At 44.2% G+C, this 12701-nt stretch overlaps 1 protein-coding gene across 1 annotated transcript; it reads right to left on the reverse strand.

Moving 5' to 3' along the window:
- Nucleotides 1–6051: 6051 nt before the first annotated feature.
- On the reverse strand, nucleotides 6052–11987 carry arhgef3l (Rho guanine nucleotide exchange factor (GEF) 3, like). The gene is made up of 13 exons (XM_076983547.1): nucleotides 11823–11987; nucleotides 11459–11516; nucleotides 11290–11352; nucleotides 10410–10451; nucleotides 10170–10277; nucleotides 9923–10087; nucleotides 9328–9390; nucleotides 9142–9238; nucleotides 8964–9040; nucleotides 8476–8733; nucleotides 8166–8336; nucleotides 7873–8059; nucleotides 6052–7710 (listed from the first exon to the last, which is right to left on the reverse strand). The coding sequence occupies exons 1-13, from the start codon at nucleotides 11870–11872 to the stop codon at nucleotides 7484–7486; spliced, it is 1566 nt and encodes a 521-aa protein (XP_076839662.1). The 5' UTR covers nucleotides 11873–11987; the 3' UTR covers nucleotides 6052–7483.
- Nucleotides 11988–12701: the final 714 nt, after the last annotated feature.

The following is a 12701-nucleotide window of genomic DNA, read 5'->3' on the forward strand; positions in this document are numbered from 1 at the left end:
TACAGCTCGAAATGTAATCACAGCACAGAGGTATTGCTTTTCACCGTACGGTATTTCAGACATAAATGTCTCCTTTAAATGTAATGATCACGAGATTGATTTAAACACTGATGTGATGAAAACATGCCACAATGAAAAGTAAAAGCTCCAGTGTGTGTTGATTTGTATTTAAAGAAAGAAACGCTGAATTCGTGCCAGAAGCCACCTTGAAATGCCATCGACTGACCGTCATTGTATTTTACTGTGTGTCTCTGCAAATGTGCAAAAGCACCTGTCTAGAGGCAGCGCTCTATTAGTGCCAGAATGAAATCTAATCGCTGTTCAATAGGAACGCTCGCCTGAATTTGGGGCGGGGCTTAGACTCCAGTCAGAAGCAATCGCTCATAGTTGGACTTGAAAGCAGCAGAAATGTCTTTTCACGACAGAATAAAAGAGGAAATAAACAGTCTAATTGGACAAATTGAGGCTGGTGCAGTTACAGACGACTACGTGCTTAACTTAATTAAGCTGAAGGTGCTGGAAAATATTGAAAATGGACCTTGAAAGTGTCGTACATGTGCTTGAATTCCACCTTGTAAAGGTGGATGAACCCTGCAAACAGAGCTGAAGAGCGGACCGTCACCTCGACCCGCCACAGTGGAGCCCCCGCGATTGCTACCCGTATTTTCCAGATTATAAACCGCTACTTATTCCCTCACGCTTTGAACCATGCCACATATAATGAGGTGTGGCTTTTCTGCAGATGTTTCTTCACCCGTCAGGGGTGGAACAGAAAGTTAATCAGGTGGTAGGACAAAGTTGTAAATCGAAGAATAAAGTGCTCATTTTCATTTAACACATGCAAGCTGCAGGCACAACGGAGATTTTTTTTCAAACGAACGTGTTGTGCCAAATTCCGAGTCCGCTCGTTTGCACACACATAAAGATGCTACAGATGATATTCGGGAGTTACAGCGATTATAACTTAGTTTCATTGAGCACTCTAGTTTTGTCCTAACTAGATATTTAGACATAATACAGCTAAAATACTGCGAAGTTGTGTTCAGAGGTGAACTTCGTATAGCCAGTGTGTATTTTATTTAAAATAATGAATATCCTTGAGCCAGTGTGGCTTTGGACATAGATAATTCCGTGCCGTTTGCTGTGATGGATAATTAAAGTCTAACTCTTATTTATGCATAGAAACATAAATCGACAATATAATCTGTAGCGTCTTTATGCGCGGATAAACGAGGGGAGTCGGAATTCAACACAACACCGGCTGAAAGACCTTACAGGCATGAACTCTGAACTGTCAGGCACCGTTCAGAAACTGATCAGTTCAGTTAAATGTACAATGAGTCCCCGCTTAACGATGGGTTTAGAGACTGAAAAGTCCGTCGTAAAGCAGCTTTCGTCGTTAAGCGTGACCCTAGATTTAGATACGCTTTGATCATAAATACAGTATAGAAAAAAACTAACAATGTTCTCATGCGTACAGTGTAAGAAAGAGCGATCGCGTTGCCGAGATGGGCTACGGTGGAGGCTGCGCTGCCTCAGCTTATCGTACACAACACTACACAACACTCCACTGTGCGGACGACGCTGAAGTTGGTTACTTATTCGCAGTTTGAGATTTACTTATTCGCAGCGGTGGCTGAAGTTGGTTCCTTATTCAAAAAGGGTGTGTTCACGATGCGTGTTTGCTGCGCACTTTGTTTAAAAGAGACGAGCGTAGGAGCAAACAATTAAGAGCTTATTGTTTCCCATACTGATTTTGTGAATGTAGAAAAAAAAAAAAAAATCAACAAATTACGTTCGCCACCCCTCCCCAAAAAAGGAGCCATTTGGGAGCCGAAAGAGCCGACTCTTTATGAGGAGCTGAGCCAAAAGATCTGGCTCCCTAAAAAGAGCCGAAATTCCCATCACTAGTCTCTGGTCAGGTAAAAATGTTCTTTGACCGGTTTTGCGGGGTTTTTTTATTCTCCATTGCCACCAATCGCCACTTATCGTTTCGGAGAACACTGCAGTGACGGTCGCGACGTTCTCGAAAGTATAAATGCCTACACCGCTCGCGCAGGGTCGCGCGGAGTCGCGCGCTACGGTTAAAGTATAAACCAGGCTTTAGGGATCACACGTGCCCAGAGCGGTGGGCAGCCCTAGCCCGGCGCCCGGGGAGCAGTTGGGGTTAGGTGCCTTGCTCAAGGGCACCTCAGTCATGGCCTCAGGTCTGGGAATCGAACCCACAAGACCGGTTCCCTACCACTAGGCCATGACTGCCCCGTATTCAGTTATCTTTACTTAACATGATCATTGCAATGCCTATTTCAGCTCAAAAATGATAACAACTAGTTTTATTTAGTAATGGCAATTTTTTTTTACAAAACATGAAATAATAATTAATGATTACTAAAATAATTTATTAAAACCAAATCCAGGTTTACAGTGTAGATACAGTGATAAAGATACAGTACATATTTCATAGTGGATTGAAATTTAGATGGATCTGGAACGCCTTAACTCTTTATGTAGGCTATATGTTATAAATATACAAATAAATTACATTTACAGCATTTGGCAGACGCCCTTATCCAGAGCGACTTACATTTTTATCTTAGTTTTATACAAGTGAGTAATTGAGGGTTAAGGGCCTTGCTCAGGGGCACCTCAGTCATGGCCTCAGGCCTGGGAATCGAACCCACGACCCTCCGGTCACAAGACCAGTTCCCTAACCATCAGGCCATGACTGCCCATAAATCATAGTCAAGAACATTTTACTTTTTACTCAATGGTTTTACAATTTTTATAACATGAAAATCACATATTTAACATGTCAAAACTTAAATGAAAACATGCATCAATGTTGTCTTGTAATATTTCCTTGCAATTATGCATTTTATTAACAGCTTTTTCTATGTATTTGACAGTGATATATCACCATAACAAAATATATTTTTTGTAAAATTCCAGATTCTATTACTTTGTCTCAATAAGATTAATCAAGATTACTTTCTTTTTACAGTTTGTTTAGTTAAAATTATCTAAAAATTATTTAAAAACAGATTTATAATATATTTAATTTGTACAGATTTTTCTTGTTAAATCCCATGACATTTTTAAATAAACAGTTTGTTCTGGTAGTTGTAATACAATGCCATTTTAAAATACAGGAAAAAACTGTAAAATTCATTGGGAAAAACCTGAATTTATAAAATTTTTTACAGTGTATGATGATTACACTTCTCACACATCTGAAGCGCAATGAAAGATGAAGGTGGTGCCCACATCACCTCAGAACAATAAATAGCTTCACACTCAGACCACAGGCAAATTCTCGTCGTCGATTTTCACTTCATGTGAGAACGACTCCAAACACACTCCCTCAGTGTAGCGGTGATCGCAGAGTCAACCCCCTGGAAATCAAACCTTGGGGTTTGATTAAAAAGGTGTGTAACATCAGGTGTGCACGCGTCCCAACCCGGGCCCATGTCAGTCTGCGCACAAGTCACCTTTTTGCGACAGACTGTAGAACACGTGAAGGTGTGAGAGCGGTGGGTGCGACACAGCTGGCCTGGTCACAGCTCAGTGTCGGGTGAGAACCGAGAGAACACGCCTCAAAGTGAAGCCCCACACCGTGAGGCGAGGAGTCTGCTGACAGCAGGCACATGTTTGCAAGTGTAAATGAGCTAAACAAGTTGGCGTCAAATGTGACACCTGCTAGCTGCAAGCTCTCTGGGTGGAACCAGAAAAACTCCCGGTTTCCCCAGTACTGACTTTCGTTTTGGGCTGTAAATCCAAGCCAGTTTCTATTAGTCGTCCTCTTAGAACCTGGGGAACCGACACCGTGTACTCTGACATGCTTGACGTATCTGAAGATGCTTTGGCCCACAGCATCCAGCAGGGCCTCACCAGCACCTGACTACCTCCAAGAAAGCTCACAGCTCACAGCTTGAATGGCAAAGGCACACACACCCATAGGTTCATTTGGGGATCACAGCAGTGAGTGTAGCTGAAATGTTCAGGACCTCCCACCAGTCTATCTTTAAATAAAACATCTCACCAAAGCTGCTTACCTACAATTACACTACCCCCTCTGTCCAGATGCTTCCTCTGAAATCCTAACTGAAGTGGGAGGTGTAGGGCACGAATGCTTCTCTGAACCCGACAGATGAGCGTGTCTGTACACCTGAGTCCAGGGCAGCTACGCTCACGAGCGGACATGACAGTGGCACCGAGAGGGCCCGCGGTTCACTTCCACACGCAGGCAGTCTAGAAGAAAGTAAAGGAACTCCTGAGCCTTCTGCTGCCTGGGTGCGTGAGCATCTGTTTGTGTGCGTGTTAGTTGGTGTGTGCGAGAGAGAGAGAGAGAGAGAGAGAGAGAGAGAGAGAGAGAGAGAGAGAGAGAGAGATGGAGAAAACGTGTTGTACCAACACATTGCTGGTAAAGGTTACACGTTAAAAGATAAAATTGATTACTGGCTTCAGATCTCATACATTATAGTGAAAGTGTTTGCCTCAATATTAGCCATGACTTTCAGTGTTGTTATAAATGATAAATTATGTAATAAATTCTTGTGCATGCCTATCACCACTGAAGTGAGGCAATGCCTTTTGGAAGAGAAGTTCCCAGGATTTACTCTGGCATAACCAAAGACCTAACACTTTAGTCAGTTCTGGGTGAGAAATGTTTCAGCAGCAGGATGGCTCACTAGAACATAGAGAGACCAGAGTAATGGAGTAAGATCAGCAGGACAAGGCAAAAGTGAAAAAAATGTATGTTCCAGAGTACGTGTGCAGTATGTGTAGGTGGTCTGACGTTAGGTGTGAATGAGCTGGTGGCTTCTTCACCTTCAGTGAGGGTGACGAAGTTGTTGAGAACTATTGAATACACTCACCAATTACATCAGTCAGGAGACCCTGACCAGACCAGGACTTAGTTCCATTGAAGCTTTGCGAGGCTTCCCAGACCCAGATCAGCTAGATATCCATATGGACTGGAGAGAAAACCTTCGCTCTACTGTTACAAGATATTTTGGGGGGCTGGTGTCAGAGTTTTCTCTCAGTCTGTGTCTGATATACCCATAAGAGCTGTACCACTAGGTCAGTGTCAATGTTGTGCAGAGATTAGCCAAGCATTAAATCAACCAACAGTGCGTTAGAGACACTTGGCACTACATTTACAAAATGCAACGAATAGTGTCCAGTAAGTGCAGGTAGAAGGTAGGAGGCTTGAGTGAGTGGGGTGTTACTGAAGTGCTGAAAGTGCAATGGACAGAGTGAATCGGTATGAAGTGTGTTTGGGCCCACTCTTCACCAACTCTGGCTCCAGGCTAGAGTGCATGTTCTGGGGGCGGTCTTAAACAGACAGTAGTCTTTAAGACTTTAAGAGTGTGGGAAAGACACCGCAGTGACATTCAGGCAACACTACCATACACAAAACATAAAAAAATGATCAAATGTACACAACACGGAAGCATTCCATAACATTAAGCAAGCTGAATTTCATTTTGCGACCTGTAGTACAACGTATCATATGGCCGGTGTCCTCTCTCTCTTTTGGAAGAACATGTGCACTCAATATTGCTAATAATACCCCATTATAATTCCACTCAATATTGCTAATAATACCTCATTATAATTCCACTCAATATTGCTAATAATACCCCATTATAATTCCACTCAATATTGCTAATAATACCCCATTATAATTCCACTCAATATTGCTAATAATACCCCATTATAATTCCACTCAATATTGCTAATACCCCATTATAATTCCACTCAATATTGCTAATACCCCATTATAATTCCACTCAATATTGCTAATAATACCACATTATAATTCCACTCAATATTGCTAATAATACCCTATTATAATTCCACTCAATATTGCTAATAATACCCCATTATAATTCCACTCAGAATGTGGTCCCAGGATGCACCTCCCCCCCCGGGCGCGCAGTACGTCTGGGACGGATCCACTTATATCTCGAATCTCATTATCACGTACAGTGAAGGCATTTATGTGTCTAGGGAAGACGTGTGGGGCTCCTACAGTTGGGTACATGCATATACTATTTCACCTTTTGGTGATGGTGCAATATTTTATTTCTGAACTTGCAGATGAACGAGACAACTTCAACTCTGTTACTGTCATTCACTAATTCTACGTCACATACAGTATCTATAGACTAACAGTAAATCACTAACAGTAACAGTATCTATAGACTAACAGTAAATCACTAACAGTAACAGTATCTATAGACTAACAGTAACAGTATCTATAGACTAACAGTAAATCACCACTTTTCACATTGACCACAATAGCAATCCTGTCAGGAGTGTAGAGCTCACAGTGAGATGCGTCTGCCTTCAGTCTGGAGGCCATTTTGTCTCACCAGGGACCTGTCCAAGGCAAGATGGCCATTGCAGCGGAGACAAGAGCGGAGACAAGAGCGGAGACAAGAGCGGAGACAAGAGCGGAGACAAGAGCGGAGACAAGAGCGGAGACGGCTCCTGGCATTGGCAGCTCATGGTTCCAAACCCACGGCTGGCGGCAGTGTGCAGTAGGAAACCCATGAATGAAGTTGACTGTACAGCAGTTGTCTGCATTACATGTAAGATTTATAAATGACATCTGAGCAAGCAAATACATTTGTTTGTACTGTTGCTGAACATTAAGAAGACAAAACTATTAGAATGTGCCAAAATAAATGGGTTTAACTGGACAATATATATTTTTCCAATGGTTTTAATAGTTATTCCCTGTGGTGAGCTTCCACGTTCAGCAGACTGTAAAAGTAAATTGCACAACATCTGCAGGCCAGCGTTGATGCGAACAAGGCTTAAAAAGCACCTTTTCTCACTAATCTCTCCTCTCTCCTTGTAGGAGCGTCTATAAATAGCTATTTCCTAGCTCATCCTGAGACTGCGTAAACCTGTGATCCAGTCACCCATCATATCTGCATACAGTATAAGCTAATTCATGTGACTCTTTTGTAACTGCTTTAGTCTGGACATGAAAACGGTCAGTTCAGTACAAAGTGAGGGGGGTGGGGGCAAAGTTTATAGTTAAGCAATTTATCCATTCGCCACTTGAGGATTCAATTAAAAAAACATTTACATTCAACAAAAGATTACCATCACCAAAACCAGACACATACAGCATATCAATTACATTACATCATTTCACATTTTTGTTTGTTCTCAGTCCAGATGTTGAAAGACCATACAGTATAGGCAGTTGTGCCTGACCAAAGCATCTAACATTCACTGAAACCTATATACAAGTGAACGTGAATTTAAAACATTCCTTAAATTAACGGTGTTGGACTCCGTTTGCATGTCTAAGACCTCCACAACATAAAATGTTCTGTGCCGTAGAGATCACAAGCACTCAAATATTTTCCACACTACAGGAAAAAAAAAAACACATGTAAATTATTTCAGTGAACACGTGTCTGTGGTTGGGACAGAAACGTTGAAGATGTGTCCGACACCGTGCCTATGTGTCTGGCATCTCCACGTCAGAATTCAGGCTCAGTTCAGCAATGTGATCTAGTGCGGGGTCAGGACTTAGTCGGTTGGCTTGAGCGTGTCTGTCTCGTGATTGGATGATGGCTTGGCGTAAACAGGAAATCCACTGCTGTTTGTTGAAGGAGTCGCTGGCCTGCAGGCTGTGCGACTGAGCCTTGGCTCGCCCCCTACTGCTCACACGGAAACAATTCTTCACTGTGAGATGGAGTGAGAGCGAGAAAGACATTACGCTGTGGAAGCAAGAGTAACTGAACTAGAGCAACAAAAGTTAAAAAATAAACAGCAGTTTATTAATAGAATTTTAATGATCGACTGATGTCTTTTACGTGAATGCAGTAGCATTGTTGTCCTGACTACCTTTGTCATTGCCACTGAAGGCACCTCGGAAGGAACTAGTGGCCTCTCCATCAGGCAGGTCCTCCAATAGAAGGTGGGCAGCAGGGAGAGGCTGGCGGTACACCTGAAACTGGACCATGCTGTCTTTGTCCTGCACCAACGGCCGGGTCAGAACCAGCACCAGCTCAAACAAGAACACATGCAGCTTCTGCAGAGACAGTGCGTATATTAATATTACTAACATAAGTTCTAAATGATAACTGAAATAAACAGAACAAAAGGAACAACAGGTTATGTATTGTGTGCTAATTCACCTGTCCTTTGGTACTCTTTAGTTCACCGTGGCAGTACAGGAAACGCGAGGCCTGAATCTCGGGAACTCTCTGGCCCTCCTCAGGGTAGCACAAACCCCGCCTGTAGAACTGGCACTCTGCTTCACCAGTCTTACTGTTCACCTCAGTAATGATGGTCTGGACCAGCTCCATCTGCACGCAAAGACAAACAGCGATCAACGTGGTACATGACGGGACTCTGGATGGGTTACCCCAGCAGGAGAATCAGCAGCATCTCCAGGTCTTCCTGCACGTCCCCAGCCCACCGCCTGCGGCTCTGCGCGGGACTCACGGCCTGCGGCAGCGTGTCCTCGTCGGGGTGCTCGGACGGCGTGGACTTCTGGATCTCCTTCAACAGCAGCGGGTACTTGACCAGGCGGCTCCGGGGCAGGTCCAGGAAGTTCCACAGGTCCAGCTTGCGGCTGAAGGACGACTCCTGGCAGAGGCGCAGGAACTCCTCCACGCGGCGATCCTGCTTCTTCTGGTCAAGCAGGGCTTTGGCTCCCACCTGGTTGCAGCAGTACGTTATGTAGGCCTCCAAGCAAGGAAACTAGGAAGGATCGAAAGAGTGGCAAGATCAGCCAACACAAGCCCCGTCCACCCCGTCAGAACAGCCATCGGCCTGTTTCACATCCATGAAGTCCTACTTAATGCTGGCTGTAGAGGTCGTCTGTGTTTTACAAAGTCCGGTTTTCTGAGATTTTCTCTCTTCGACATCCACTTCTTACAGCGGGATGGGCCGTTACCTTCACATTACGGCATTTCCACACCAACACTCACCCAGTCGAGCAGAGTTGGCCCCACCTCCCCGACGGTCTTCTCCGAGCACCGCAGACCCTCCAGACGCGTCAAGAAATCTGTGCGCAGACACGAGGTAGCAGATTAGAGAGAAGAGCATTGTTAAATCACAGGAGAGGGGAGCATCGCGGGGCGCTCCCAAGGAACCGGCACCACTTGCCTTCGTGGAGGGGAATCAGAGTATCCAGTGTGCCAAATATCTGGCCCAGTTCACTTTCAGTCATGATCTCCAGCTTGAGCATGGGCTCGTAGTAAACCTGCAACCACAGAGGAGCATGAGGTGTTTGCCAGAGGAGTGGGCTGCCATTTGCAAAACCAAACGCCTCCAACGTGTTAGTCAACCAACCTTTTTGACCAAATTCAGGTCTTCAATTAGCTGTCTCTCCCCCTGTGTCATTTCATATATCACCTGTGCGGCAAAAGGAAAAAGATGTGTCGGGTCATCCGGTGCTTACTGACACGGTGCTTTACAAACACAAAATGACACCTCACAGTGTAATATAACAGGCAATTAGCAAGTAATGTGCAGTAATATAACAACCTTTCATACGCAGCCTACACTACTGGCAGCAAACACAGCGTTTCTAGATGCGATTAAAAGTTTCCAAAGGCCATTTAAAAACTGACAGTTCACAGAAGCTGGCTGAAAGTGCTGCGTTTCATTTGTTCGAGCTGCTGTCTGCGAGTTACGAAACAGGAAGTGAGCGTGCTTGGAGGCCCTGTTCTCGTTTTTCCAGATTTCGTCAAAGGCTGTAAAGTCAGAGTCTGACAAACAGCTCGACAGTCGTGCACCATTAACCCCGATCTGGAGAGCCCTGGGCTCTAGCCTGCTGGCTCGGGGGGGGGGGGGGGGGGGGGGGGGGCTGGTGTCTGGGGGGCAGGGCCTGGTGTCTGGGGGGCAGGGCCTGGTGTCTGGGGGGTGGGGCAGGGTCCAGTCGTACCTCCTGCCTCTTGATCTCTTTGGCACTCATGTCACGGCTGAGGCTGTCCACGGTGTCGCTCCACAGCTGGTTGTTGCGTCGCCGTGGGAACGAAGAGGCCTTCTGACGTGTGCGCACTCCCATCGGGGGCAGAGGTCGCGCTTCCGTACGGAAGCTGATGGACCGCTAGTTACATTGGACAGCACAGTTAGCAAAGGCGAAGTTCAATGACATAATGTTGTATAAACGTGGATGGCTCACAGCTCACCTGGATGGATTGTCCGAGGCGTCTGAGAGCAGGGGTCTTCACAGGGGTTATAATGCCTGTAACGTCACCACTTCTGTCCACTGGTTTGACCCTTTTGTTACAAGGTCCCTAACATAATAGCAGCAAGACATCACAAACGTGTGAATAACCATCACATTTTCACAGTATTCACACAGGAGCGTCTTTTCAGCATGAACCGACTGGGACAGCCAATCGGAGCGCATCACTGCTGCACTGTACCTCCGAGTCCTGCGTGTTCTCTTCAATGAAGTCATCTTCAGCCTGAAAAAGTCAAAAGGCAAAGCGCGTGCATCAGAACGGACAGAGCCAGAGGTCATCACGCAACGGGGGGAGGACACAATCAGGAGTGAATCTGCTGACAGAGAACTGTGGACTGAAATGTTTGATATCAGCCACTCACAGCGGTCTGACTGTAAGCCCTGGTTAATGTCATCATGTTGAACCAAGAAAAATGCTACAACGATCATTACGGTCGCTGTAGCATGCAAAATGGCTGGAAGTCGGTGATAGACCGTTACAAAACAAGAGTAGATAGCTGTATGCATGGAGAAGCCTCTTTCCGGTATGTGACAGGAAGCAAGAGCTGTCAGAAAAACGTCTCTGTGTCTTTAACCACAAAATGAGTAAGATTCAAATTAATTAGCACCGTTACTTCAAACTACACAGTGGCCTTCCTGACCACATTAAACCCTCGTCTGCAAATGTTGAGTAGATCAGGAGATCAAAAACAACACAGCTTATGCTTTGGATCTCACAAGCACCTGGTCTCAGCAGCATGGTCTGTGGTATTGGCTTCCGCTGCAGCACACAGACAGCCACAAGCAAAAAGCAAGAGATACCAGAATGAAGAGGTGAAGTCACTGACAGAAGGAGGGTGAATATGACACGACATCACATAGCATGGGACCGACCGAAATAAATGAATAAATAAGCAAATAAAAACATTTTAAAAGCACCAGAAATCACAAGTTCTGTATCTGGGTGTTCTGTGTGTGTATATATATATATATATATATATATATATATGGGTTGATCACCAGGTCTCTGAAGTAATTTCAGCAGATTCACTGAAACTCTACACTCTACAATAAAAACTCACATAGTCGTCTGAGGTTCGGGCTGAAATTTCAGCATCACCGCATGGGTCCTGTTTCCTTTTCTTCTGCTCAGAAAGCAACAGACAACATAGTGATTTGCCTCAAAGGAGCAGATAGCCCTACCCTTCAAAGTTTGCCATTTAAGGTGCTTGAGTGTGGGATATGACTTACCCCTGCAATATCTGAAAGGTTGGTACATGTAAGAAGTCTCTCTCTTGATATGGGAGACCTTAAATTGCAAACACATTTACAAATTAGATTCCAACAATATCAAAACAGGTGAATACTATTTGTAAAACAAAAAAAGTGTAAAAAAAAGAAAAAAAAGAGACAGTAAGTGACCACAGAAACAAATACATTTAATGTCAGTGGGGGAAAAAATCGTATACCGTAATATGGAACATAATAATGTATACTGACCATTCTCATCAAAGTATTATCTTTAGACAAAACAACAAAACCAAACCGTAACAACGTATGCGTGATGCTACAGGCCTAGAGAAGCAGTTTGAAAACAAGACAGAAAAGGTTTTACCAGTTCGATGATGAATCCGTCTCTTCAACCTCCATCCTTGTCTGTTTCATAACATCTTTATATCGACACCCAAGTAAATCCAAGAGATTCAAAATACTATTTCAATGATTGGCTTCCTTTGGTCTCAAACACCTGTGTGCCCTCCGTGGAAAGTAAGACAGAAGATTCACCCTCCCTCTCCACCCCTCCTCCCTTCCGCTTACTTTAGGTCGTATGAAACCCACATCCTGTACGTGAAAAAAAGTTCTTGCTTCCTGTTAGCACACAACAGATTTAACTCACGTTGGTTCACGGTCCATGCCAAGCTTACATTGAATGCTGATGTACAAGTGAAGCCTAGTGACCCATTTCTCTAGAACAATCGTTAATATTTCAGGAAGTTCCAGGGGCTATATAATGTGCAGAATAAAAGAGCACACACGCCAGTCGTGCCAGGGAAACAGTACTGTGTGGTCAAGGAACCTCGAAGAAGGAAAAACTTGCCTGACTTTTCCCGTTTTGTGAATACGGAGAAGAGAATCTTGGACTTTAAAAAACTTTACAGAAAAAGCCTCAGATGATTAATTTTTGCTTTCTTGATTTGACTTAAATCTAAAACATTCTAGTGTGATCAGTGTATGATCTAGTGTGTGATCGGTGTATGATCTAGTGTGTGATCGGTGTATGATCTAGTGTGATCGGTAGCACTTTCATGTTCATAACCATTACCATGACAATTTCTCTGCTGTGTTAAGAGCCTGTTCTAGAAAAGCATTAGAACATTCATGTAATTATCAAAGGAGTTTATAGGCGTTTGCAGTGTATATGCATCTCTAAAACACCGGCTTGCAAGAGCACCTAGTTATACTCTAGATATGCTGATCAAAGCCAGATAGGAGA

This window comes from Brachyhypopomus gauderio, chromosome 21 (genome assembly GCF_052324685.1).
Source record: "Brachyhypopomus gauderio isolate BG-103 chromosome 21, BGAUD_0.2, whole genome shotgun sequence".
NCBI classification, from domain to species: Eukaryota; Metazoa; Chordata; class Actinopteri; order Gymnotiformes; family Hypopomidae; genus Brachyhypopomus; species Brachyhypopomus gauderio.